This window comes from Ranitomeya variabilis, chromosome 7, assembly GCF_051348905.1.
Source record: "Ranitomeya variabilis isolate aRanVar5 chromosome 7, aRanVar5.hap1, whole genome shotgun sequence".
Classification (NCBI taxonomy): Eukaryota; Metazoa; Chordata; class Amphibia; order Anura; family Dendrobatidae; genus Ranitomeya; species Ranitomeya variabilis.
Genome location: NC_135238.1, coordinates 216,949,449 through 216,976,144, shown reverse-complemented (window position 1 = coordinate 216,976,144; position 26,696 = coordinate 216,949,449). Strand labels below are relative to the sequence as shown.

The following is a 26,696-nucleotide window of genomic DNA, read 5'->3' as shown; positions in this document are numbered from 1 at the left end:
GCAGCAGAGATTTTGACCCACTCTTCTATACAGATCTTCTCCAGATCTTTCAGGTTTCGGGGCTGTCGCTAGGCAACATTGAGTTTCTGCTCCCTCCAATGATGTTTTATTGGGTTCAGGTCTGGAGACTGGCTAGGCCACCCCAGGACCTTGAAGTGCTTCTTATAGAGTCACACCTTAGTTGCCCTGGCTGTGTGTTTCGGGTCATTGTCATGCTGGAAGACTCAGCCAAGACCCATCTCCAGTTCGCTTAATGAGGGAAGGAGGTTGTTGGCCAAAATCTTATTATACATGACCCCTTCCATTCTTTCTTCAATACGGTGCAGGCGTCCTGTCCTCTTTGCAGAAAAGCATCCCCAAAGTATGATGTTACCCCACCATGCTTCATGGTTGGGATGGTGTTCTTGGGGTTGTACTCATCCTTATTCTTCTGCAAATATGGCGAGTGGAGAAAATACCAAAAAGTTCTATTTTGGTCTCATTTGACCACATGACCTTCTCCCATGCCTCTGGATCATCCAGATGGTCTTTGGTGAACTTCAAACGGGCCTGAATATGTGCTGGCATAAGCAAGGGACCTTGCGGTCACTTACGGATTTTAATCCATTATGGTGTAGTGTGTTCCTAACGGTAATGTTTAAGAATGTGGTCCCAGCTCTCTTCAGGTCATTGACCAGGTCCTCCCACGTAGTACTGGGCTGATTACTGACCTTTCTCAGAATCATCCTGACACCACAAGGCGAGATCTTGCATGGAACCCCAGACCGAGGAAGATTGACAGACATTTTGTGTTTCTCCCATTTTCCAATAATTGTGCCAACAGTTGTTGCCTTCTCACCAAGCTGCTTGTCTATTGTCCTAAAGATCATATATGAAAAAAAGCACCAAATGGAACCAAACCATATAAAATGCCAAACCTTTGTTATAAACAATATATAAAACCATATGATCAAGAGTGAATAGGGATATGACAGAGGTAAGCCAAATTAGGTGGAACCACAGTCAGAGACAGATACTTACAGGTACATAGATAATGAGTAGTTTGCTCAAAGAGGTGCAAGAGCAAAGCATGTCCAATTGTAAAATCTGGGAAATAGTTAACCAGATCAAAAAAATCTCCAAAAGGGCTGTGTACCACACCCAGAAAAGAGAGCAAAGAGCAAAAATGCGTCAAATCTAAAATGTAACAATTACCTGGAATGTACATGGAGCTCTGTGGTGCCACCGTCCCCAACGCGCATTTCGGCGCTGTGCCTTCTTCCCCCTTCTTCCATTTTCACTTGTTACCCTTGTGAAATTTAAAAAAATTGGGGCTACAGTAAAATTTTCCCTTCCCCCATGACAGCACACCTGAGAGAGGGGATCTGCCCAGTCCGGACAGGAAACCTACTGAAAATAAAAGGGCGGTACCTCTCGCTCGCTTCAGTTGGGTTTCCTGTCCTGACAGGGACCCTTGTGCTGAAAGACGGCGGTTCAAGGTTTTTTCTTTTTCTTCTTCTACTCACTCACACCTGTCCCGGCACTGGAAGAACAGGCAGGGCTCCTGTATGTGGGATTCAGGTGGTGGAAGCGCCATCCACAGGTCCTGGGGCCTTGTTGTACGTGCGGGCGCATGGCAGCACAGTCAAGTATCCAGCGATTCTTCTGTGGCTCCCGTGCCACTCTCCCTCCTCTGCTGGCCATCCATCTCTCCAGTCCAAGCTCAACTTCCGGGTAGCGTTGCCGGTGTCACACGCAAGGCACGCTGGGAATGGGCGTGCCCGCGTGACGTCGGCATGACTTGTTGGATCCAAGATGGCGGTTCCCATGGTGGAAACGCCAGCCGGTGACACACGTTTTTGTAAGTGTCTCGGCGGGGTAGCAGAGGTAGGAGGGGCATGGAGTGGTACCGGAGGAGGTGGAGAGCTCAGTGGATCCCTCTTTAAAAGGAGGGATGACCACAGAAGAGGTGCTCATGTCCAGTACTCAAAATGAAGTATATGGAGCAGCAGCAGGAGCTCTTATGAATTCCCAAGCCTGGTCATCAGAGAGATTCAAGCACTAGAAGAAGTAACCGCTTGAGTGGCAGAAGTAGCTTTCATCCAAGTCAGAGGTCACAAGGCTCCTCGTCATTCAGGAAGGATGTGGTTCAATTTCTTGATCAGCCTCCGAATCCGGGCCGAGGAAAACTAGCGCCAAAACAAAGAATAAGGAATGTCCCCTTTGTAAAACCCCGCTGTCAGTTCAGTGGCAGAAAAAACTCTGCGCTGACTGTATACAAAAAATAATAAGTGATGAGACCCCTGACTTCGCCACAAGCCTTAGAGCCATAATTAGGGCGGAAGTAAAAGGATCTTTAAAAGCGGCCCTAAAAAAAGGGAGCAAGAAGGGCCATAAGTTCCTCACAGATTCTGGTGGGGATTGCATTGAGAGATCCCCTTCTCCCACCTCCTCCTCTTTCCAATCTTCGGACCCCTCCTCGGACAGTGATATTGGGGGCCGTCCCTGCTTCCCAACCGGGATATGGACAGATTAATTAAAGAAATTCGTTCCACAATCGGCTTTAAAGAAGCTAAAACACCTAGATCCTTGGAGGATATTATGTTCGGGGGTCTGGAGAAAAAGAGGAAGCGTACTTTCCCAGTTAATACTAAGGTGAAGGCACTTATAGGCAAAGAGTGGAAAAAAACAGAGAGGTCAGGTAGTTGTTTACCTTCCTCGTTTAAAAGGAGGTACCCCTTTGAGGAAAAAGATGCTGAGTGTAGGGAAAAAATCCCTAAAATTGATTTTGCAGTGGCCAGGTCCTCTAAAAAATTGTCTCTACCCTTAGAGGACTCTGGCGTGCTAAGAGACCCACTGGACTAAAAATCAGATGGGTTCTTGAGGCATACCTGGGAGGCAGCAGCAGGCGGTTTGAAACCAGCAATATCTGGGACATGTACTGCTCGTTCTCTCATGATCTGGCTGCAACAAATCAATGAACAACTCAGAAATAAAGTTCCAAGGGAGGAGATCTTGAATAACATGACACTGGTACAGGGGGCAGCAGCCTTCTTAGCGGACTCCTCAGCAGACTCAGTAAGATTGGCAGCCAGAGCAGCAGGTCTTTCAAATGCAGCGAGATGCGCACTGTGGCTGAAAGGGTGTCCGGGTGATTTACCTTCAAAAAACAGAGACTGTTCCATCCCGTGTGACGATCAATTCCTCTTTGGGCAAAAATTAGAGTATATTTTGGATAAAGCCTTGGATAAAAAGAAGGGGTTTCGCTGTTTCCCTCCTGAGACCAGAAAAACCTTTTTTCGGAGGAGAAAATTTAATAGCGGTCATCCCCTAGGAGATAGGAAGAGTTGGGACTTTAAGGACAAAAGGGTTCTGGTTACATGTTTAGAGGGCCCTCCACATCTTCAAAAAAAAATCCCCCCAATGGCGTAAGGTCAGAGGTAGGGGGAAGGCTCTCTCTATTTCTCCCTGCCTGAGTGAATATATATACCCCAGTGGTTGGGTTCTAAATATCATCAGAGACGGCTTAAAAATACATTTCACTCATCCGCTCCGACAGAACGTTGTGTTAACACCTCGCAGGAAATCTCAGGAAGAACTGGCCCTGGCGACAGGGGTCTTGGGACTTGTATATAAATAAGTTCTACAGAAAGTCCAGAGGCTAGAGGAAGGAAGGGGATTTTATTCCCCCCTCTTCTTGATACGAAAGCCGGACAGCTCTTGGCGAACCATTGTCAATCTGAAAAACCTCAACCAATGGATAGAAAATTACTCCTTCAAGATGGAGTCAATAAATGTTATTGCAGACCTGCTTCATGGCGTAATAGACTTAAAGGAAGCTTATTACCATATCCCAATCTATCAAGATCATCAAAAGTACCTGAGGGTAGCTCTATGCATCCAGGGTCAAATCAGACACTTTCAATATGCAGCCCTTCCATTCGGTCTCTCTACAGCTCCAAGAGTTTTTACCAAGGTAATTGCAGAAGTAATGTCTTACCTTCGGTCTCGGGACATAGTTATTATCCCATACCTGGACGATTTCCTCATAGTGGAGAGGTCGGAGAGTCACTGTATATATCAAGTGCAACAGGTGATTTCTACTCTGACGGAGCTGGGATGGTTAGTGAATACCCTCAAATCAAAATTAGTACCCAAAAAAGTACAATCCTTCCTTGGGTTGGTGCTAGACTCAGAACTCCCACTCTGTCTTCTACCAGAGAGCAAAATTGTTAAGATAAGGGGTCTGGTTCTGTCAGCAAAACAACAGCCATAATGACACTGAGAAGGGCAATGTCACTGCTAGGCTCTCTAACATCCTGTATACCAGCAGAGAGATGGGCTCAGTTCCACCTAAGACAACTACAGTGGGAGGTCCTGGCAGCGCAGAAATAATTAAAAGGGCATTTGGAAGGAAAAGTACATCTTTCCTTGATTGTAAGGGATTCCCTAACCTGGTGGACTGTAAGAGAGCATTTAGCATTGGGGGTCCAGTGGCTAAAACCAGTAGAAGATGATATCACGACCGATGCGAGTGGTACATATGTAGTGCAGGGAACATGGTCTGTTCTAGAAAAAGATCAGAGTTCACATATAACTGAGCTGTGGAAAAAGCTCTGAGACATTTTCTTCCCGTGCTTCGTGGCCACCATACCAGGGTCATGTCACAATCGAGCAGTAGTGGCTTACATCAATCGCCCGGGGGGAACAAGATCCCGTACTCTTATGGGGGTAGCCAGTGTCCTGTTTCAGTTAGCAGAACAGCATCTGTCATCCCTCACTGCACATCACATAAGAGGAGTAGAAAATACAAAAAGCAGACTTCCTGAGTCGCATGGGATTGAGACAGGGGAATGGTCCCTGAACCCTCAAATTTTCCAACAGATATTACAGGCCTGGGGCAAGCTAGTGATAGATCTATTTGCCACTTCACACAACAGGAAGGTCAGGAATTTCTGCTCTCTAAATCCGTCAGAAAATCCGTTTGCAGTAGATGCCCTGCACACAGCCTGGAAATTTACCCTGGCCTACGTGTTTCCTCCAATAACAAAGATTCCAACAGTAGTGAGGAAGATCAGAGAGGATCAATCCAGGGTAATCCTCATTGCTACATTCTGGCCGAGGAGACCGTGGTTCTCCCTATTAAGACAGATGTTGGTTTCAGATCCATGGATTTTGCCAGAAGTCCTGGATCTACTTACCCAGGGGCCAGTATGCCACTCTCAGGTGAAAGGCTTCCATCTGACAGCATGGAATTTGAGAGGGTGTTACTGAGTCACTGGGGGTTCTCTCCGAGGCTAATCTCCACCTTGTTGAAAAGTAGGAAACTGATTACATCTAGAATTTATGGCAGAACATGGAGGAAATTTTTGGAATTCCTGGGTCAACCCCTGGGGGAGGAGGTGCCAGTGGGGCCCATTCTAGAATTTACAACTTGGCTTAGCAACAAGTACCCTTAAGGTTCAAGTTTCAGCCCTGGGGGCATTATATAATAGTAGATCTAGACCAGTTATAGTTCCAAAAATTCCTCCCTGGGATCTAAATCTAGTCTTAGAGGCACTGACCAAAGACCCATTTGAGCCCTTACAGGAATTGTCACCAAAAATCCTTACGCTTAAAACAGTGTTGCTTGTGGCTCTAACATCAGCCCGTAGGGTAAGCGACTTACAAGCCTGGTCTATATGCCCTCCATACACTCAAGTTTTTGAGGACAGAGCAGTTCTAAGACCAGATCCTACCTATCTCCCCAAGGTAGTTCTTAAGTTCCATAGGAGCCAAGAAATCACCTTGCCATCTTTTTGTAGTAACCCTACAAATCCAGGGGAGGAAAACTTCCATACATTAGATGTAAGAAGGTCCATGTTACGTTACATATCTATGACTAGTCAGTGGAGGAAAGGTCATTCTCTATTTGTAGCCTTCCAGGGTAGCAGAAAGGGGTATGGTGTATCTAAATGTACCATTGCCAGATGGATCAGAGAGGCCATTAGTTTATCCTACTCAGCAAGTGGCGCTCCAGTTCCTGAAGGCATCAAGGCTCACTCCACCAGAGCCGTGGCTACCTCCTGGGCAGAGAAAGCTGAGGTATCAATTGATCAGATTTGTAAGGCCGCTACATGGTCCTCACCCTCAACCTTCTTCAAACGCTACTGGCTCGACCTATCCTCCTCAGCTGACCTAACCTTTTGTAGAAGGGTGCTGCAAGTGGTGGTCCCTCCCTAAGGTGTTTCATTCTCCAAAAGTCTCTCAGGTGTGCTGTCATACGGGAAGGGAAAACACCAAGGTTACTTACCGGTAGCCCTTTTTTCCAGACCCCATGACAGCACCCGTATATTCCCCCCTTTATCATCCCTTCGGTGTACACTATAGTTTAAGTGTTTTAGTTAAGTTGATGCGGTGATGGTTTTGCCATATGTACTAACCAGGGGGGCCTCTCATGCTCTGGAAACCAACTAAAGCAAGGGAGAGGTACCGTCCTTTTATTTTCAGTAGGTTTCCTGACTGGGCGGATCCCTCTCTCAGGTGTGCTGACATGGGTACTGGAAAAAACGTCTACCGGTAAGTAACCTTGGTGTTTTTGTGAAAAAAAAAAAAAAAGTGCTCATTTTTTTCCACATTGTATTAATTCCTGTGAAGCACCTGAAAATGTCTGATATTTAAACAAATAAACGCAAGTCAAATCAAACAACAGTTTTTACCACTATCATGAAGTACATTATTTAAAGAAAAATCAATCTCCAAACTCTTGGGATCCATTGAAGGCTATGTGCACACGTTGCAGAATTGTTGCGGAAATTTCCGCAACAATTCCGCAACGGGTATATCGCATGCAGAATTGCATTGCGTATTCCCGCTAAACACTCGCGTTTTGCAAGCGTAATTAGCTTTCGGAATGCTAGCGTTTTCCAAGCGATCTGTAGCATCGCTTGGAAAACTGATTGACAGGTTGGTCACACTTGTCAAACATAGTGTTTGACAAGTGTGACCAACTTTTTACTATTGATGCTGCCTATGCAGCGTCAATAATAAAAAGATCTAATGTTAAAAATAATTAAAAAATTTAAAAAATGGTTATTCTCACCTTCCGACGTCACCCGATCTCCTCAGCAGTGAATGCGGCGGCTTCCGTTCCCAGGGATGCGGTGTGCGAAGGACCTGGGATGACGTCACGATCGCGTGACCGCGATGTCATCCCAGGTCCTTCGCACACAGCATCCCTGGGAACGGAAGCCGCCGCGTGACCGTGACGTCATCCCAGGTCCTTCGCACACAGCATCCCTGGGAACGAAAGCCGCCGCGTGCACCACTGAGAGGCAGGAGGACTCCGGGGGCCATCAGAAGGTGAGTATATTGCTATTTTTTATTTTAATTCTTTTTTTATTATTTTTTTTTTAACAGTGATATGGTGCCCAGTCCGTGGAGGAGAGTCTCCTCTCCTCCACCCTGGGTACCATCCGCACATGATCCGCTTACTTCCCGCATGGTGGGCATAGCCCCATGCGGAAAGTAAGCGGATCAATGCATTCCTGTGTGTACGGAATCCCCGCGATTCCGCAAATTAATGAACATGCTGCTTTTTTTTCCAGAATGCGTTTCCGCTCAGGAAAAAAACGCTGGATGTGCATACAAAATGTGGATTGCATTCTTTTAATAGGATGCTTAATGTGAGCAAAAACTCGAAAATTTCAAAACGTGTGCACACAGCCGAAGCGTTCCAGGGTTGTTACCCCGTAAATTGACACTGGTCAGAATTGTAAAATTTGGCCTGGTCATGAAGGTGAAAACGGGCTTGGGGATGAAGGGGTTAAAATACATAGTGCGAAATCTAAGGCCCCATCATGTAACCTTAATTTCAACATAGCCTATAGCATGCAGTGGAGGGGATATTTCCCATAATACTTGGTACTCTGAGAATGTTACGATCTAATGTTAGGATAAAGCTGAACACTGTCTTACCTCCATGCCTTCTGAATAAAAAATGAATATGTCTGGGTCTCATTGCCCTTTATTCTAACCATCACCCAAGACAAGACTTGATTGTAGATATATTTTATAATGGGGTACTGATCACATGACCCTTCAAGGCCTCGCTGTCATGTGTAAGATAAAGGAAATTCACACTGAGATGGCCAGTTAATGGAAGATAAAGACATTTATATTTAAGGCCACGTAGGAGCAGGGGATTAATTGGTATTCCATCTCTCTGTGCATATTGCCCTTCTCGATCCTCACATTTCTCATGCAAAATCCAGATCGGCTCACTGATTATGACAAATTGTTTTCTTCAACACAGAAAGAGACCTTTTTTAACAGTTGTTTTAATTTTTCCTTTTAACTCTCTTGTGACATATGTTGAGTTTCATCTTCTCTCGTGGGTTAATTGGAGCTGCACACCATTTGGTTGAGGTGGATCTTCAGTGATCTGTTGTGCCTTCAAATACAGTTGGCACTGTCCATTAGTGGAGAGCTCAGATTTAGGATTGTAACCCTAAAGTACATCTTATATTTATTGATGTTTTCTGTTATTTTCTAGGGAGGGACTAAAGGGAAAATTATCCACCACTCTCCCTGGATGATCACCAACAAGGATTGTATTTGATGATCATTAAAGGAGCCTGTCTGTATTCAATGTAGTGGCAACCTTATGTCTAGGTTGCAAAATCCAAAAATGGCTAAAAAAAAAGGTCATTTGGCAAGATTATTTTTGTAGGTTTTGCAACTCTATAGAGGAGACTCCTTCTATTTCTTCACTAACGATTACACTTTCAGATAGTTTACTAAGAAACCCTAAGCTATCAACCTGCTATGAGCTTACCTGAACCAAAAAGTTTGGGAATTTTGAGCTCTGGTGATCTAATATGCCAAATCAAGTCTTCCTAGTTGGGAGCAGAACTCATTTTGATCCTTTAAAGCTTATATTGAGAGCTCTTGGCACCTGAGCAATTGCCCACGATTGACAGCTAATTATTGGGGCTCATAGCAGTGAGGCCTCTTGAGTGATCCTCAAGCTATAGATAGGTTGTCCAAACTAAAGATTTTCCTATAATCTAGCCATACACATTGGATAAAAATCTTCTGACCATTATATACCTACTCAGTTCTGCCCAACAAAAAACCAAATCTAATACTTTAAGTAAACTACGATTTTGTGTTGGGCTTCATTCAGAGCCATCCTTAGCCTCGTGGCTGTTAGGTCACAGGTTGGACACCTCTGCCCTATAGAATCTGATCAACTGAAAAGAAGTAGAAAAAATGTCAGGTTATGATCATCCAACGGCAGGAAAATTGCAAAGTTTTCAGGAGGCAACATGGCATCTGAGATGAACTTGACCAATATTTTCCTATTTCGGGCACATGCAGATCTGAGTCATTAGTTTTGATTGTCGATGGCTAGCTCTACAGAGAATCATTAGATCCTTTTTTTTTTCTATTACCAGGAAGAACTGGAAACCGCCAAGCAGTTTTTGTATTATGAAATGGGATACAAAGCGCGATCCGAACAACTAACAGATCGATCCGAAATTAATTTATCCCCTTCAGATATAGACAGGTAAGAGGGTCAAACGTTAAACCCCCGAAGCTCCCCATCTTACTTTTTCATTTCACTTGTTGTGCAGGCAATACAAATTGTAATTTCAATGAGAATCTTTTCCAGTCTTCTCCAGCTCAGTATATTTTGAATTAAATAAAAATCAATATACATTAGAAAATACAGCAGAGTAAAGAGACAGAATCTATTGCTGAGGAATACATATTTATCATAGTATCACATCCTCTTCTGTTCTTAATGGTGCAATGTCCTACAGTGCAAGACCAAACAGTTTAACAATAAATATTAGAATCAATGTCTGTCTGCTGTCGTAAAGGCACATTGATCCAACAATAGGGGATTTTACTGTACTAATCTAATCTATGCCTGTAAATCAATGTATCTGTATTTCTATCATTGCAGTAGTAATATTCGCTATCTATACTTGTACACTACACTGACTCTTAGAAAACCGCTATACTATGCTGATATTAAAAATATTTGTAAAATGATGCAAAACGGTAAATCCTGTGTTATCTACACCTTTCATTGTAATCTGCCTGTGATGATAATGAAACAGCTGAAAAATCATCTTTACAGAACAAGAAATGTGAGCCTAATATAAGGCCTAGTGGTCACTGTGAAAATTACAAGCTTTCTGATTTTATAAAAATATACATAGCGATATGGAAAATTGAAAAAAAAAATTAAAAAAGGTTTAAGAATATGTTTAACAAACTCATCAGCGTTGAAATTGCAACACCAAGAAGAAACAAGTTGTTGAAATATGGAGATTACAGGATTGATAGAAATATGAATTAAATGCAAATGTGGAAAAAATGGAAACAAAATTTTGAAAAGATCTCAATTTATGGAGTGCGAGTGCCTCGTGCAGAAATCCCTGCACTTACACACCTCAGCTGCTGTCAGTGAGGTTATTAATGGTTGAATTCACTTGGGCAAATCATCAAGATCCGCTGCTGGCAGCTCCCTTTCCAATTTTTAACCAATTATGTCAAATATGTAGATAAGTCCAGAGACGCCAGCAAATTTAGACCGTGCATACTTCTCGCATTTCAATTCCATTGCAGAGAAATCAGTATTCCAATTTTTATGCCTGTGAGTTATAAGTCAAGGGCATTTTGCCTGCATGGAAGCTTTCCAGCCTTTTCTGCTCTTTCCACATCCTTTATCAGCCTCCTGTAACTGACTGATAGGGCACTCTTCTCTGTGACCCGTTCCCCTGCCGGAGATCTTGCACATTCCCAGGATTGGCACTTGTGCTGATCAATGGCACAGCTCACGGAAATGAAGTTGCTTGCGTAAGACCTTCGGCGGAGGAGTAGGTCACAGGGAACAGTGACCTCTCAGTCAGTGACATGAGGCTGGCGGCAGGCCGAGAAACCAATGAGCCTCCAACGGATCATCAGCATAGAAATTGGAGGAGAGTTTACTCTGCAACGAAATCGAGGATTGATGAAACAGAGGTATGGCTTTATTCTGCCTCGGCAATCTAATAGATTTGATCCTATGATTTACATATTTAATTTCGCAACTTTTCTTTTTTTGTTGTTGAAATTTAAATTTTGAGGAGTGTAAAAACCTGTTTTAATTTTTTTTTGTTACATTTAAAAATTATATTGTATAAATAGGTTTATTGTCTTAAAGCTTGTTCTGTAGAAAATAACAAAACCAGCCTTACTTCCCAACTCCTGCTCCATCAATACTTTTCCACTGCTCCTCGCCCGTCTTTGTCAACATGGCTGCAGCAGTGTCACCCAATCTACAGCGTGACTCCTGCAAACAATCGGGGGACTCAGTGGTCACGCCAAGGACCTCTGAGTTCTGTGATTGGCTGCAATAGTCATGTGCTCTGAACGTTACATCACTGCTCCAGCCGTGGCAATAAAAAGCAGTGGAAAGGCGTGGATAGAGCCGCAATGAGTACTTAAGGCTTTTTTTGTCATTTGCACACAGATAAAGCCTTAGTTCACTAAAATTTAGAGCTCTAAAACCAGAAGTACAGTACTTCTCTTACTTTTTTAATCTTTTTTTTTTTTACAAAATTGTATTGATCAGAGCATGAGTCATAAGGTTGATTTAGATTTGTCAATAATTTGGAGCAAACATTTATTAGAATTTCTGTATATGGAGTAGTTGGGAGAATTATATGTCGGCTGAATGATAGTTTGATGGACAGCTATCTAATGTGTATGGGGGAGTTTCATCGATGGCGTTGTCCAATTACTTTGACTCTTGCACAGTGTTTGAAGAGGAAGCTGGGAGCAAAAGGGAATAGTTGATGACTTTCAAATGGAATTGATGATCCTGAAATATTGGGTTTTGGCACTAAGAGAAATAGCATGGGGAGATCCCATATTCTAGTTAATAGGACAGATTTTTCACTGGTTCCTTTAATGAAAATAAACTCCCTTTCTGTTACTGTTTCACTAGGTATAAAAAGAGATTCCATAAGTTTGATAAAGATAAGAAAGGATTCATCACCATACTCGATGTCCAACGTGTCTTGGAGGTAAGTGATCAATGAGGTCCAGTAGGATGGTGAATGGAGCTGAGCTGCAATACCTGGCGCATCCCATAGACATGAGTGGCCCTTATGGCAGCTTACTTGCTAACCTTACCTAATTCCTGACATCACGTCTGACAATCACCTGATAAACAGGGTCTCCAATTACTCATGACCACCATGTTGTTATCAAATCAACAATGCATCAGTTGTGTTATACATCTTCCCATACCATCAGTTCTCTTTCTGTCTCATCCTGCCTATTCCAACACCTTATGATCCACCTTCCAAGTTTTTTTCATGTGATCTCTAACATTCTCTTATCCTTCCATCAAGTATCTTCTCCATCTTCTTTCATCCAACATTTTCTCCATCTTCTTTCATCCAACATTCTATCATCCAGTCTTCCTATTCCAGTGTTATGTCGTCCACCTTGACTTGGTTTTCGGTATTTCATCCTCCCGTCTGTTTTTGTCTGTACCTCTATCAATTTCTGTCATCCATTGACCCTCTTGTAATATTTTATCAACCACCCTGTCAAAATATTTCTCTTTTCTCCATTTCCTGCAATCCAAACTCCTCCATCTATTTTTTTTTAGTTATTAAACATTTTAATAGAGTTTTATAATGGTATGGTTAAATGTGCATAATGGGGTTGCCCACTACTTCGACTCTGAATCCCTATGTTTCTCGTTTGTAACATATCAACAATTATACTCCACTCCGGTGCCGTTCCAGTGATATCAGCACGGGCTCTCCTGGGGATGACGTGACATAATGTCATGCGATTCCAGGGAGAGCCAGAGTCGATATGGCTGGAACAGCGTTTGCACTGTAGGTGAGTATAATTTCATGCAATCCCTGCGAGAGCCAGTGCCGATACCGCTGGCACCGTCGGTGAGTATAATGTTGCGGACAGAAGCTCAACTCAAATAGTTTTATAATTTTTTTATTGCAACATCGGAATTTGTCACAGACAGTAGCAGTCTTCTGCTCTAAAGGCCCCACAGACTCATTAGGATAAAGGTGGCCTAACATTTTGGTTTTGATAGGCCCCATCGACCATCTAATGGCTTAATGTCAATGTTTCAAATAATGGCCATTGTTTCTTTTTTCCAGAATATAAATGTGCAGATGGACGCCAAAAATCTCCACGAAATCCTGAATGAAGTTGATTTAAATAAGAACGGACAAGTTGAGTTGAATGAATTTCTACAGGTCAGTAGTAAATACATGTGGTCTAATGTGTTCATATACTTGGCAACTATCCCGAATTGCTAGATACAGTCCAGATACATTTGGGGCGTCCTAGGCTGGAAGGGGCAGAGCTTAGGTTAAGCCTGCCTGAAAGTGGGTGTTTAAGGGGAAGGTTTGGATGTTACTATGGGCGGGTCAGGACATTACCAGGCATTGGATGATCGTTTCTCATAATTCTGTGTTACACCATCACTCAGTTACTTGAGTATGAATTTATGACCTTGATACCCAGGGGTTAACATTCTCCTTGTCAAAGTTGTGTGTTCCTAAACAGTTTGGCACAGAATGGCCAATGACGCACTGTGTGGAGGCACATCCTTAACTAGTATCACTTGTACATTTCCTGGAGAATTTGCAAAGGACCGTAGCAAAAAAAAAAAATCTTCTCTATTCACTGTTTTTCAGAATTTTTATTTCATGAAGGATACAAGTATTTGCTAATCTAGATATGTCAGGAGAGCGAAAGGGTCCGATATAACTCAATGGCAGTGCAGAGAGAAGCAGGAAACTTTTTTTTTTTTTTGTATAAAAAAAAAAGCACAGAATGTTAAGATGAATTTAAATTAAAAAGGAATTTAAAAAATAAGTACACTAGATACATTTTCGAAGTGTTGGACATTTTCTACTATATCTTTTCCAAAGTAAAATCTATCATTCTTAGAGGTTGACAGTTTTACACCCTATAGAGAGGCTTCTTACAATTGTACTGCAGATTCTTCAGATTCCATTAGTGGAATTTAGAATATGCAGGAAGACTTTTAGGCTCAAAGCTTTAAAGGGGTAATACAGCTTTAAAAAGCAAAAAAAATGTCCTGATGCTAAAGTCCTGATGCTAAAGCATCGGCACTGCTGATGTAATGATATGCCCAACCGTCGTGTGAGCGTATTCCCGTCACAGCAGTGATGCCAGTATGTATGACATGTTTCTGCTGACCGTTTTTCCCCATCTGACTGATGTTTAGTACATGTTTATTCTCCATCGGGGCCCTGGTTAATGAAAAGCCAAACGTTGCAACGTATCTGAAAGGACAGAAATGGATTTTCATATGGAAACATCGGTAAAAGTGTAACCTTGTCTTACAGTATCTCTGATCATTCTTGCCAATGGAGCTTTTTATTTTTTTTATTTTTAAGGATGGTCCTAAAAATTGGATAGCTAAAAGGGAAGAGCTTAAAGGAAACTTTCCCAATAGAAAGTACAACCACAACGTTTAAGGCCTCTTCAGTATTCTACTAAGCTGTGTATAAGGTCCCAATCCCCTCTGCATAATGCAAAAAATATCTTTTATATCACCCCCACAAGGTGCTGTCCGATCCGTTGGGCGTCGCTGGTCTTCCTTTGGTGCATCCTCTCTTGTCGCAAGTGCCATAATCCTGTTTGCATCGTGGGGATGACTTGTCGTACGTCATCCACACAATGTCCTCGGCATCACGCTCCTGCCCAGGCGCACTTCTCCCTGCCCTGCTGAGGGCAGAGCCAAAAACAGCAATGTGCATGCGCCGGCTTTACTTTTGTCTTACTGGCGCTCTTTGGCCTCTCCTGGCACATGAGTATTACATTAGTGCACCTGCACAGGATCGCAATTTATATATTTTTAAAAAGTAATACCTCATCCAGTTCTCCGCACAGCTCCCTCCAGCCTCTTTTTTTTTACTTCTCCTCCGTATGTGACTTTGTCTTCCTTTTTCTTCACTATGGCTTTCAAGCCTCTGACGTCATGACCGCCTGAGACCTAGTCAATGCCTTGGGCGATGCACGTTGTGACAAACACCATTACCATTATCGATACCATTAAAAGCGTCTCCTCAGTTGTTGTGTATATATATATATATATATATATATATATATATATATATATATATATATATATAATTTTTAATTTCACCTATGTTTTAATAAAGTCATCACTATTCTTGCTCACCAGTCTTGTGCTATACAATGATGGAACTATCACTGCCCATACGCTCTGTGGTATTGTGCGGGGATTACCACATGAGGCTGGAGGTGGATAAATGGATTATAGCACAAATCATGAGCAGTCTAGTGAATGGACTTTGTCTTTCCTTATCACTTTATTCCATACACCGCTTGTATATGTGACCTGACATCAATTGGACACTTCTACTTCATATTTATGAACATTAGGTAATTTGTGCCGAATCTTTAGTATGCTTCGAATCCACCACTTGATATTTATCCAATGATAATTTTGGCAAAGATTACACCAGCGCAACTTTTGAATCACGGTAGTAAATTTCCCAATGTTAGAAAAAAGCGGGAGACCAATATGTCAAAAGTCGTCTGTTATAGGGGTTGTACAGGCTTGGGTTCACTTTGTGACTGCAGACTTTTGAATTCTCACAGCGCGCAGTTTGCACGCTGTCAGGATTCTCCGGCGCCGGGAGCGGGCACATGACCACAAGTATGTGAGCAACACCATGGAGAAGCCTTCATAAGGGAACATCACACTGATTCTACTCCCAAGATCATGGTGGGAGGTGTCATAATGTACCATAACCGGACCCCTCTAATCTTCATTCCAGATACACTAATAGCTCAGCATTGAATTGATTTGGTTGTGGAACCAGTGGTGCAGCCATTCCTCCAAAGTATCCCAGGGACCGTTTTTCTATAAGTCAACACCTGGCCACATGTTTCTGACGCTACCATGAGCAGCCAGCGTGGCTTAAACACGATACCATGGCCTGCAGCGTCTCCAGACTTGTCTCCCATCAAGCACATCTGGAACGTCATTGGTCGGCAATTGCAAAGGGGGCTGCCAGAATACCTCATTTCTGATGATAGCGGAGGTCCTCGCAGTTGGATTGCAGCCAAAGAATCATAATTTTTCTGGCAATGTACTGTACTCACCTTTTAGTATGGTGGGAAAACGGTGTTAACATGTCTTGGACAATCTACCATAAAATGCTATTGTCCAGAAAACCTGCCAATTTAGCATGGGCCAAAATAATCTTATGCTGAAGTAGCAGTAGTTTGCTTCACACTTAACTTCCCTACTGGTTTTGCAACAGCTTTGCATGTCAAGTTCTTAAAGTCTATAGTAATTTTAAAAATAAAGATTAATTTAAAATTACTTTTTTATTTTTTAGTTATTTTTAACCAATTTATTTTTGTGCTACTTTATTTTTTTTTATCCTTTTTTGAACACCCAGGTCTGATCTGGCCAGGTTGTAGAGTTTATTTCCGAGTTTATTTTTGCTAGGTCTTTCTTACTTGGGCAGGTATTTCAGCTGCCTGCCAGCTTTTTCCTGAGCCAAGGCGATGATGAATGCGGAACATGAGATAAATTAATGCTAGGGATTTTGGTCAATGTCAGCCCTTTCTTCCTGATGTCAAGTTAAACAAACAAGATCAAGGCAAAGGAAATGGTAATTGTCTCTCTCGAGATGAGCTGCAGATACGAGCATTGTTGAATCTAAATGCAGAAAATTTTCAGCAGCAGTGTCCAGCATCACAAAAAAAAGAATAATTATTTCTTAATACATTTATCACCGCTTCAATCAGATTAAATGCATATTCTATTAACCATTGACAACAATGAATTGTTCCTTTGAAATTATACTGGAAACATTTTTATTCCCTATTTGACAGGAAGGCCATACAGAGGATCGGTTGTATATAGAATTGCTTTTATATCTTCCGGGAAAACTTGGCTGTCATCTTGAGCCCAATGTGGAGATTGTAATTGCGAGGAAGATAAAGTAGACAATAATTCATTTTCATGATTTTAGTCGAGGCCGTAGGGAATCGGTATTGAGCTGGAGAATTCCGATTACAAACACACAGGTGAACGCGTGTAACTCACCACCGTTTAAGACTTTACTAATCTCCTCGACAGAAATTGATAACTAGTTTCATGCATCATTTACAGCCTTGCCAGGCCGAGCCGCCATTGAGTTTTTCCGACCAGAGAAACATTTCATTCCGCCAGCAAAACACGCAACATTAGTCGAAAAAATAGTCAACATTTTATTTTTTCCCAGCAGATAAAATGTGTCGTCTTAATAACGGCGGTGGAACAAACCCATTTATCTTCTGTATTTGTAAATATTAACCCTGCTCCTGCGCAGAAAAGAAGTCGGGAGCACCTGAAAACGTTGCTTATGCGCTTGACTGGGTTTCAAGCATTTGTTGTCATCATTTATCAAAGTAGAGGATGCAAGAGCAAAGAAGAAATGTAACGGGAAAAGCAGAGGCTTAAAGGGGTTTTCTGATTTTGCAAATCTCCTGTCCTTTTTTTTTTTTTTTTTACCTTCCCCGGTCTTTCGCCTAGTCCCTTCCACCATTCTCGGTGTTGGTTACTGTCTGCGGTGCTAACAGCGCGTTGACAGTGTTGCGGGCAGTCAGCGAGCTCAGCAGCTGTGTGCGACTTGTGCCATCAACTTGGGCTGAGTCGCTGAGCTCTGTTATTGGCTGCTGTGCTTTCGCAGCAGATCAACAACAACAGAACCTAGAACAGTGGAAGAGACTCAGAGCTGGACCCGGGGAGGATGAGTACATAACAACTTTTTATAAACTGCAGTTGGGTTTCTTCGAAAACTGGATTACCCCTAAAGCTTGAGCTTTTTTGGGCCATAATGCAAAATCTTTGTTAGACCCTTTCACCTTGTGTCTTCTTATGTGGTGAGGCAGATTTTTGCAAACCTCACCATCAAGCCCCTCTGTGACCACTTCCGGGGCCCCACCACAGCACTAGAACATGTAGGGCCATGCTTGATGCCAATTTTGATTGTGACTAATACAGCAGGGTGTCAGCTGTAGTGTACAACTGACAGCTGTTGCATTTCACCTGTCAGGGGAGGCTATTCACTTCTATCTCAGGTCAGTTTTAAGTTATATTGGTGGTCACTATGGGTTAATGATGGGCGTGCGTGCAGGAGTAAAATGTGCCAAATTCATAAAAACTCACTCTACTTACTGAATTAGGTTCATCTCATCACTGACATGCGTTTCCACCAGAAATGTACTCCAATCGGTGCCTGGAGTACATTTCTGGTGAGTCACGCAACTAAAATGGTGCAACTTTTGAAGAATTTGTCGGGTAGGCTTTGCCACATTGTCCCACTTATTCTATGACCACTTTGGCTGGGACTTCTGTGAAAATGTCAGAAGTTGCAAAATGTTTGTGCAACTTCAAGTTGCGCAACAATTTTGTGACTTTTCAAAATTTTTTTATGACATTTTGATAAGTTGGTGTCATAGTTCATTTCTACTTGAAGAGATGGATTTAGATGAAAAGAGTAATATATCCGTTTGGGTGAAGAAGATTATTTAAGGCCTTTACGAGAATGCTGATTTATTTTTCCAAGACACACACTACCTAGTTATACCACAGCGGTTGCTGAGCTTAATTTCTTTTAATTCTATTTAAAAAAAAATCTGTACTTTCCCAATGCCACTCCAGTGCCGATTCTCCTTTTCTGCCTCCGATCTTTATTGATATGGCAGCAACAATAATTTACTATCGGCATCACGTGACCATTGCAGCCAATTACTGGGCTCAGCAATCGGGTGATGAAAAATCCATAGGGAAGCCGTGAAGAGTCGGTGGTGAAGCGGCAGTGGGTACGTACAGCTGAATTTGTTTAATTTATTTAATTGACTTCTTCAACATAAAATTAAAGCATGGGAGTTGAGCGGTGTTCCATAAAAAGGATTTTCCTGCCAAGAAAAAAACATTAAAAAACAGCTCTGAATCTTAATAGAAGTCATGTTTACCACTCTACCGATGCTCCATTTTGGACACGTCGTGGACACGAATGGACCTAATCTGGAGGTACACAGAGGTCTTTGTCCTGCAGAGTCGCATGGAATCCAAGAGATAAAGAAATGTTTGTGTCATGGGTGTGTCACATGATCACGCATGGGGTGGGAGGACCCGTCTAGGGACGATGGGGAGTGCAGGCTTCAGACTCAGGTTTGTGTTAGGAGGTGACCCCTCTCCCTGCTCACTATCGCCAGGGTATCCGCACGCAAGGCATCCTCTCGGCCCCAGCAGCACAGTGTCTCATTGCAAATATAGCAACAATTAGAGCACTTGCAGGTCTGTAATACAGAATCTTAAGGACTCTGTGCCCACTATACAAATTAAGGCCTGATTCCAGGAATGTTTTTTTTTTTTTTTTTTAACTACTAAAACAAAGTTGTTTTTTAAAAATTTCTTACAGGCAGTGATATCAACAGCAAGGTTACTGTTATATTAGGTTAGCTTATAGAAAGTCTGCACAAGCACTGTGTGATATAGTAGGTGTTGTGACACACTGAGGGCAATGCTACATTAGACCATGGATTTCCGTAATGAAATATTGTGAGATTTGTTCCTGGGCACATAGTAGCTTAACTTTTTTTTTTTTCTTTGTTAAAGCTCATGAGCGCCATCCAGAAAGGTTTTGTATCCAGCAGCCGTCTGGCAATACTGATGAAGAGCGCGGAGGAGAACTTAGATCAAAGAGAAGCCATTCCGGTGGACCGCAGTGGGGGTGGCGTGTGAGTCTTAAGACAGCGGACGCACGTTTCTGCTTCTCTATGCTGACGACATTCCAAGGCTTCTCTGGCTGCATTTGCTGCAATATGGCACCTAGTGTGAACTTGATGTTTTCTAGAATTTATTTTCAGTGTGCATGATTTTTTTTCTTTTTGTTTATGGCTTGTACGATTTTTATTTTTTTTTTACATATTCTATGCATCATGCAACAATGTAAGTATTTTGAAAAGTGTGTGGCCCCACATCTTTGTAGGGCGCAAAGATGTCTTAATGATGTTTTGTTTTTAAAGGGAAATGTACTGTAATAGACTATATATAGAAAACTTACGATATTTATGCAAAAATTAGATTTTATATATACTCCGTACTCCATGCCCAGAGAACTGCTGCAGGGCTCCAAAATAATACAAAAGAAAATAGATTTTTTGCTGTGAATGAATGAATACACAGGGAAAATGTATAAAAAGGGTCGAGATGCCTTGGTATAATTATCCCAGCAAAAAAAACAAACGATTTAATCTGCATTATTTTGTATATGTGTATCCTAACGGTTTGTTGCGAGATACCCGCACAGTAGGGCTTGTTTGGTACTGCTCGTTTCGAGTCTGACGACGATGTGTCCCCACATAACTCTCAGGACACGCTCACAATCAGGAGGTACTAAATAGAGGTACACGATACCTGCTGATCATGCTTGTGCCGTGTACAAGATGCTTGCCAAGATGTACACAGGTCTAGGCTGGGTTAGGAGAGGTGACCAGTGGCAATAACGTCACGTTCCCACTTACCTTCCAGGAAGGATGCATGATCAACAATAACCTTGTATGTCACGCATGCATGATTTAAAGTGCTGGAAACAAATAGGTTAAAACTGTGCTGCCATCAGAAGGGTGATGAGGATACTGGAATCCAGAGTACGCGGTTTATTAGTCAACGCGTTTTGAAGTTCCAAACTTCATCAGGATAAGCCATGGTGGTTTGTCATGATGAAGTTTGAAACTTCGAAACACGTTGACTAATAAACCGCGTACTCTGGATTCCCGTCTCCTCATTATCCTTCTGATGGCAGCACAGTTTTAACCCATTTGTTTCCTTCTCAGTGGATCTGCAGCTGCTTAAGCTTTTAGGGTAGGTGCGCACAATCCGTAAATGCTGCAGGTTGGACGCTGCGTACTTGCGCAGTGTCCAACCCGCAGCGTCCAGATGTTACAGCATACAAGAAATCCCATCTCCACTATGCGTCCAGAGACACCCACGGCTTACCTGTGGAGATGGACATGCGGCGCGTCTTTCTAGATTGCAGCATGTGTATCTATAAAATAAAATAAAAAAAATAAAATAAATTTCACCTGTACAATGTTTCAGTGAACATATATGGAATCACGTGCGTTCAATAGCGGACATGTGCTGTGTCCAAAGCGCAGCCAATTCCTGAACGTGTGCACATACCTAAAGTGGTCGTGAGCACACAATCTGATCAAGTGAGTAATATTGTCCATTTCTCCCATTTATATCCAGATAAAACCCTATTGGACTTTTTGCTCTTCAAGTTTTTTAACGCATGCATGATTGGCAGGTATCGAGTGCAGAATAGCTGCCAATAGGGCACACATCCTGGGAGTTATGTAGGGATTAGTGATGAGCGAGTATACTCGTTGCTCGGGTTTTCTCTGAGTATTTGTTAGTGCTCGGAGATTGTTTTTGTTGACGTAGCTGCATGATTTGCGACTTAGACAGCTTGATTAAATGGGATTCCCTAGCGACCAGGCAACCCCCACATGTACTCAGGCTGGCTAGCAGCCGTAAATCATGCAGCTGCTTCAACAAAAAGTAAATCTCTGAACACTAACAAATACTCGGAGACCACCCGAGCGTGCTCTGGAAACCCGAGAAACGGGTACACTCGCTCATCACTAGTAGGGATGCGACCCCATCAGCAGCGCTTGCCTCTTCCTAAAGTCACTCAATGCAACTTGCTGTTTGAGTCCATGCAGCCTTTGTCCATATAATCATGGTCACTACATGACCTGTGGTTTATACTTAGTCCCCTTCCCCTGTAGAAAATGGAATGCAGCCATATTCATATTTCTGAATGCCGTCTCCATTTATTAGTATGTAATTCGCCTGTCTGACGGACACCGAGAGAAGAGGGCTCCTGTGCAAGAACAGTAGATGGGCCATTTGCAATCCAATTGCTCATCACAATGCACCTCCTTATATGCCTATAACAGAAGCTGATTCGGAGGTGGTAGTAGCCCACTTACCTCCTGCGCCCCTGTGCGGCTGCACAGGTTCCACCACTGGCAGGTCCACCCCTGTCCCCAGTGTTGATGCCTTCTTTAGATACTCTACTAGATTTTCATGACTACTTACAGTAAACCTAATGGATGATTTTCACTATGTACGCACAAAAAGTTATTTAAAAGATTGTGTAAGAATGTCTGAATTTACTATTTTGCTGCATTTTATATTTACGAATCCTTTATAGATCTATACGCACAAATAATTGATAAACGCACAATGGAAGTTCTGAGATTATGGTGCATCATTTACCTATGGCCTCAAGCAGCTGCACTCTGTGTATTACTGATTTTTTCACTTTTACCTCTATTAAATTACGGTAGACATTTTCTGAAATAACTATTATTTCATATTACAAACCAGGAACACTTTAGCCCTGACCCTTTCACGTCGGCTATACATATAAGGCTACGTTCACATTTGCGTTGTGCGCCGCAGCGTCGGCGCCGCAGCGCACAACGCAAACAAAAACGCACGCTAAAACGCTGCGTTTTGCGCCGCATGCGTCCTTTTTGGCCGAAAGTTGGACGCAAAAAAAATGCAACTTGAAGCGTTTCTTGCGTCCAACGCTTGCGGACATGCGGCAGCCATGCGGCGCAAAACGCAACACAACGCATGTCCATGCGCCCCCATGTTAAATATAGGGGCGCATGACGCATGCGGCGGCGCTGACCGCAAATGTGAACGTAGCCTAAGAAGGCTATTTCTACCGCATCCCTACAAATATGCACATTTGACTTTCCTTAGCTTGCATGTTTTTTTTTTTCAACGAGAAGAGGATCCGTTCCATAATTATTAGATAATCATGGGATCATAGTAAGTGTTGCACCATTGTATAAGTAGAGAATGACAAAAAGCGCAATAGGGCCTTATCTGGGGAAAATGTATGAAAACATGCACAACCGTTCTCTCCTGGTTAGGGTTGTGTTCACACAACCATTGAAGAGATTTGGTCTGCTGCAGACCCACGAAGAGAAATGATGGAGAGAACGGAAACACATGGGTAACCTGCGCTGCCGTCAAAGGATGATGAGAAGATAGGAATCCAAGTATTGCAGATTGTCAACGCGTTTCGAAGAATTGAAACCACATGATTTGTTCTGATGAAGAAGTTTTAATACTTCGAAATCGAAATGCGTTGACAAACTGCACTACTTGGTTTCCGATGTTCCCATCATCCTTCTACGGCATCGCAGGTTGACCCATTTGTTTCCGTTTTCTTCCTTCATGGGAACCATGAGATCATCAGAAATGATTCAAGAAGTAGATTAGTAACTCCCAACAGATTACAGTGAGTTCTGTAGCACTGGAGCGAGACTTGTGACTCCGATAGACCACGCTGAGCGCTGTAGCTAAAGCTGGAGTCTCCGGTCACTCAAGACTGAAAAAGCAACTACTGATTAATCATGGAATTGTAACCTGCACTTCATCTGAGCAGGACCTAAAAAATCATGTAACATTCTTCGTCTCTCTGTCCGGCTCTGGCAGATAGCCATCATCAGCATTGATACCGGTAGACACAAAACCGCCACTATGCAAAACTATAAGATCAAATTTGTGATAATTTTCCAATGACCTTTTTTTGCAGTTATAAGTAAAAGCAAGTCTGGATATTTAATTGGGATAAAAAAAATTATTTTATGATCACAGACTTACAGTAGAGAAAAAAAATGATTAAAATCAGTTAAATATTTAGAATTGAGAGTCCTCAGTGGTTGATACCTTTTAATGGCTAACTGCAAATCAGTTACTCACCCCTGCAGATTCAGCAATGCCTCTCCACCGTTGTCCCCGGTCTTTGTTGACAGTCTGCTGCAGTGACATCACAACTACTGCAAACGTGACCACTGCAGTCAATCACTGAGCACAGCAGCTTCTACTGTCCTAAATCGACATCACCACTGAGCCCAGTGATTGGCTGCAGTGGTAAAATGTGTTGTAGTCATGACCAATACTGCTGGCGGGAGCAACAATGGAGGGGTCAGTACTCTGATTTAACGTGTATTTTGCAGTGACCACTCCTTCGATACCGGTGCCCTTTTTCTTGGAACAAATAGACATTTAGTATTAATAGGAACAGTAAATTCATAAATTGTATATTACAGGGAGGGGTTAAAACACTAGAAAAAAAGGATCTGATTCCCCACCTCTACCCGAAACAACACCACTATTTGGCCATAGGTTACTATATGGAGTGCAGCTTAACCACATGGATAAGGATGAGCTGCAATACCTGACATGACCTATACACAAGAGTGGCGCTGTTTCTAGGAAAAGATCAGCACAATCTTTTTTTTTTTTTTTTTTTTTCCTTGCTCTATACTACTGTACTTCACATGAAAAATGAGCATAAAAGAACATAAAAAATTGGAGCCACTGGAATATTTGATTACAGCTATGGGCAAAACAAATATGAATGCTGTGTGCCAAATGTCGTGTGCGGCCCTCCAGCTTTGCTCCCATTCAGCATGCCGAATGCACAAGTCAGTGTTGTACCGGTCCTCTGCTGTGCTTTTGTATAATTGCTCTGCTGTGTCTATCATGTATCTTACACTATACGACAAGTGACTGGGATTATTTGTTTTTTTGCTGCTGAGCTACAATGACCGTTAATGCTGAGGATTCTAAAGCCCAGATAGTTTTTTGTACTTTTTACATGCAACTCAAGTGTTTAAAAAAAAAAAAATTTGCAAAAGCACCACCAATTTCTTACTCCATGCAGATAGAATATATCACATGTGCTATAATGTATTTTAAAGCCATGAAATGAATGTAACGTCAACATGTAATCTCTGATATTGTGTGCGTTGTGTGATGCATCTTTTTTATCTGGTATTTTATATTCTGTTTAATCAATTTATTTTGTTGCAGTGTTTGTGTTGTTTTTTTTTTTTGTGGTGGGAAATTTATATACTACATTTCTGTGCGCTCTGCATTAATATTGTACATTTCAGAACACGTCTGCATTTAAAGAATACCGGTTGATTAAACGTAATGGAGACAGACATTTTGTGGACTGAAGCGTTACTTAAAGTGAATTTCCGAGTTTAAAGCAACATAAAACAATGTTGATTGATTTCCTAATTCTTTGTTATATTCCTTAGGGCTTAGTTTTACTAATGTGCGATTCCCTCGCATGGTCATAAAGTTGGTCTAAAATTCGGACTTTCTGCTGCCACCACTAGGGGGAGCCTATTGCATACTGTTTGATGTATAGACATTTGCAGCGAGCTCCCTCTAGTGGTGGCTTGAATGTTAACATTAATCTATCTCCATGTGTATACATGATATTTGGAGTGCCAAGTATCAAGATAAACTAAATAATTATTTAACACACAACAAAAAGAAAAGCAAAAGTGTGCATGCACGCAAGAATGATAGAAAATGTTTAGTTTTATTTTAATACTTAAAGGGAGGTGTTTTTGTAAGAAGTGAAGAATGGACTAAAAAGAAAAGGATCCAATAATATAATGCAAAAATATTTTCTAAAATGAAATATAGCATATCAGTTAATTTAATGCTTCTCCAGTCCACGAAATAGCTGCCTCCAGTGAAAGATCTTGTTAGTCAGTACACTGGGATCTGGAAAGATCCGCATGGGCATTACACCTAGAGTCAATGCCATTGGCGTATAATGTAATCCAGATAATGATCTATACAAATATATTAATAGTTCAATTAAATGTTCTAATTTATTAACTTTGATATGGGGAGGGAAACAAAAACCCTCTAATACATTTCACTTTTTGTACGTGCCTTTTTAAAATGAATTAGCATGAATCAATAAACATATTGAACAGGTTATGTGCTCTTGTAATCTTCTTTCCATGTTCTGACTGGCATATGTCGCCCTTCTTGGTCTGTTATGGAATCTAATTGATTTTAATGTAACAGCGCCCCTAGTGGACACAGCTGAGAATTGCAGGATTCTATCTTATCTGCTATGAACTTTTGAAGAAATGTGTTTGGGGTGCTCGTGAATTATTTTCTGTTTCATTGCCAAAACTGTTTTAATACACACTTTTTTGGATTTTTGTTGTTGTTAGACTATTGGGAACAAACATAAGAGCCGGCGTAGTAAAAATGTTGTGCTATGAATATATTTTGTTCTGTTCATCTACGTAGGTAAATGTATCAATATTCACTCATGTAAGTAAAAGTGATGTAACAAGAGTCATAATTAAACTCCCTCCAAGAGCGAAATGTACATCTAGGAAATTTCCGCATGTATCAGGCAGAGTCACATTTGCACATTTACATTATACAATTAGCTCGTTTTCAGCTCATTCTCATGCACACCGAGTTTTTTTTTTTTTTTTTCATTCTAAGTCAGGAAGCTGTAAATCTACAATTTATTGAAGTGACAGGGAAATATATTTCATTTTCCCCATGAATCATTTGCAATCCTTATTGCAGAAAAATGAGAAAATGATAGTACACCATGTTTTCATAAATTATTTCTTTTCCTTTATTTGATGCCGTCGTTTTCTCGGAGAGGGAGAGGATCCACGAAATGAATTCAAACTATTTCCTTTTTAAATTGTATCTAAAAATATGAACTATTTTAAACATTATTTTTTTTAACTCCCATTTTCTT

At 41.8% G+C, this 26,696-nt stretch overlaps 1 protein-coding gene across 3 annotated transcripts in view; it reads left to right on the top strand.

Annotated features, from left to right (window-relative positions):
* GPD2 (glycerol-3-phosphate dehydrogenase 2) overlaps window positions 1-26,696 on the top strand; it is a 217,682-nt gene that overhangs the window by 124,569 nt on the left and 66,417 nt on the right. For 2 of the 3 annotated variants that reach the window (XM_077272929.1, XM_077272930.1), the window contains exons 14-17: window positions 9,417-9,529; window positions 11,963-12,041; window positions 13,155-13,253; window positions 19,679-19,800. In XM_077272929.1, the coding sequence (XP_077129044.1) occupies window positions 9,417-9,529; window positions 11,963-12,041; window positions 13,155-13,253; window positions 19,679-19,800 (413 nt within the window). Of the gene's footprint in view, window positions 1-9,416; window positions 9,530-11,962; window positions 12,042-13,154; window positions 13,254-19,678; window positions 20,456-21,445; window positions 22,507-22,795; window positions 25,902-26,696 lie in introns of those variants that run through there. The other variant, XR_013217808.1, reaches the window with a different exon arrangement.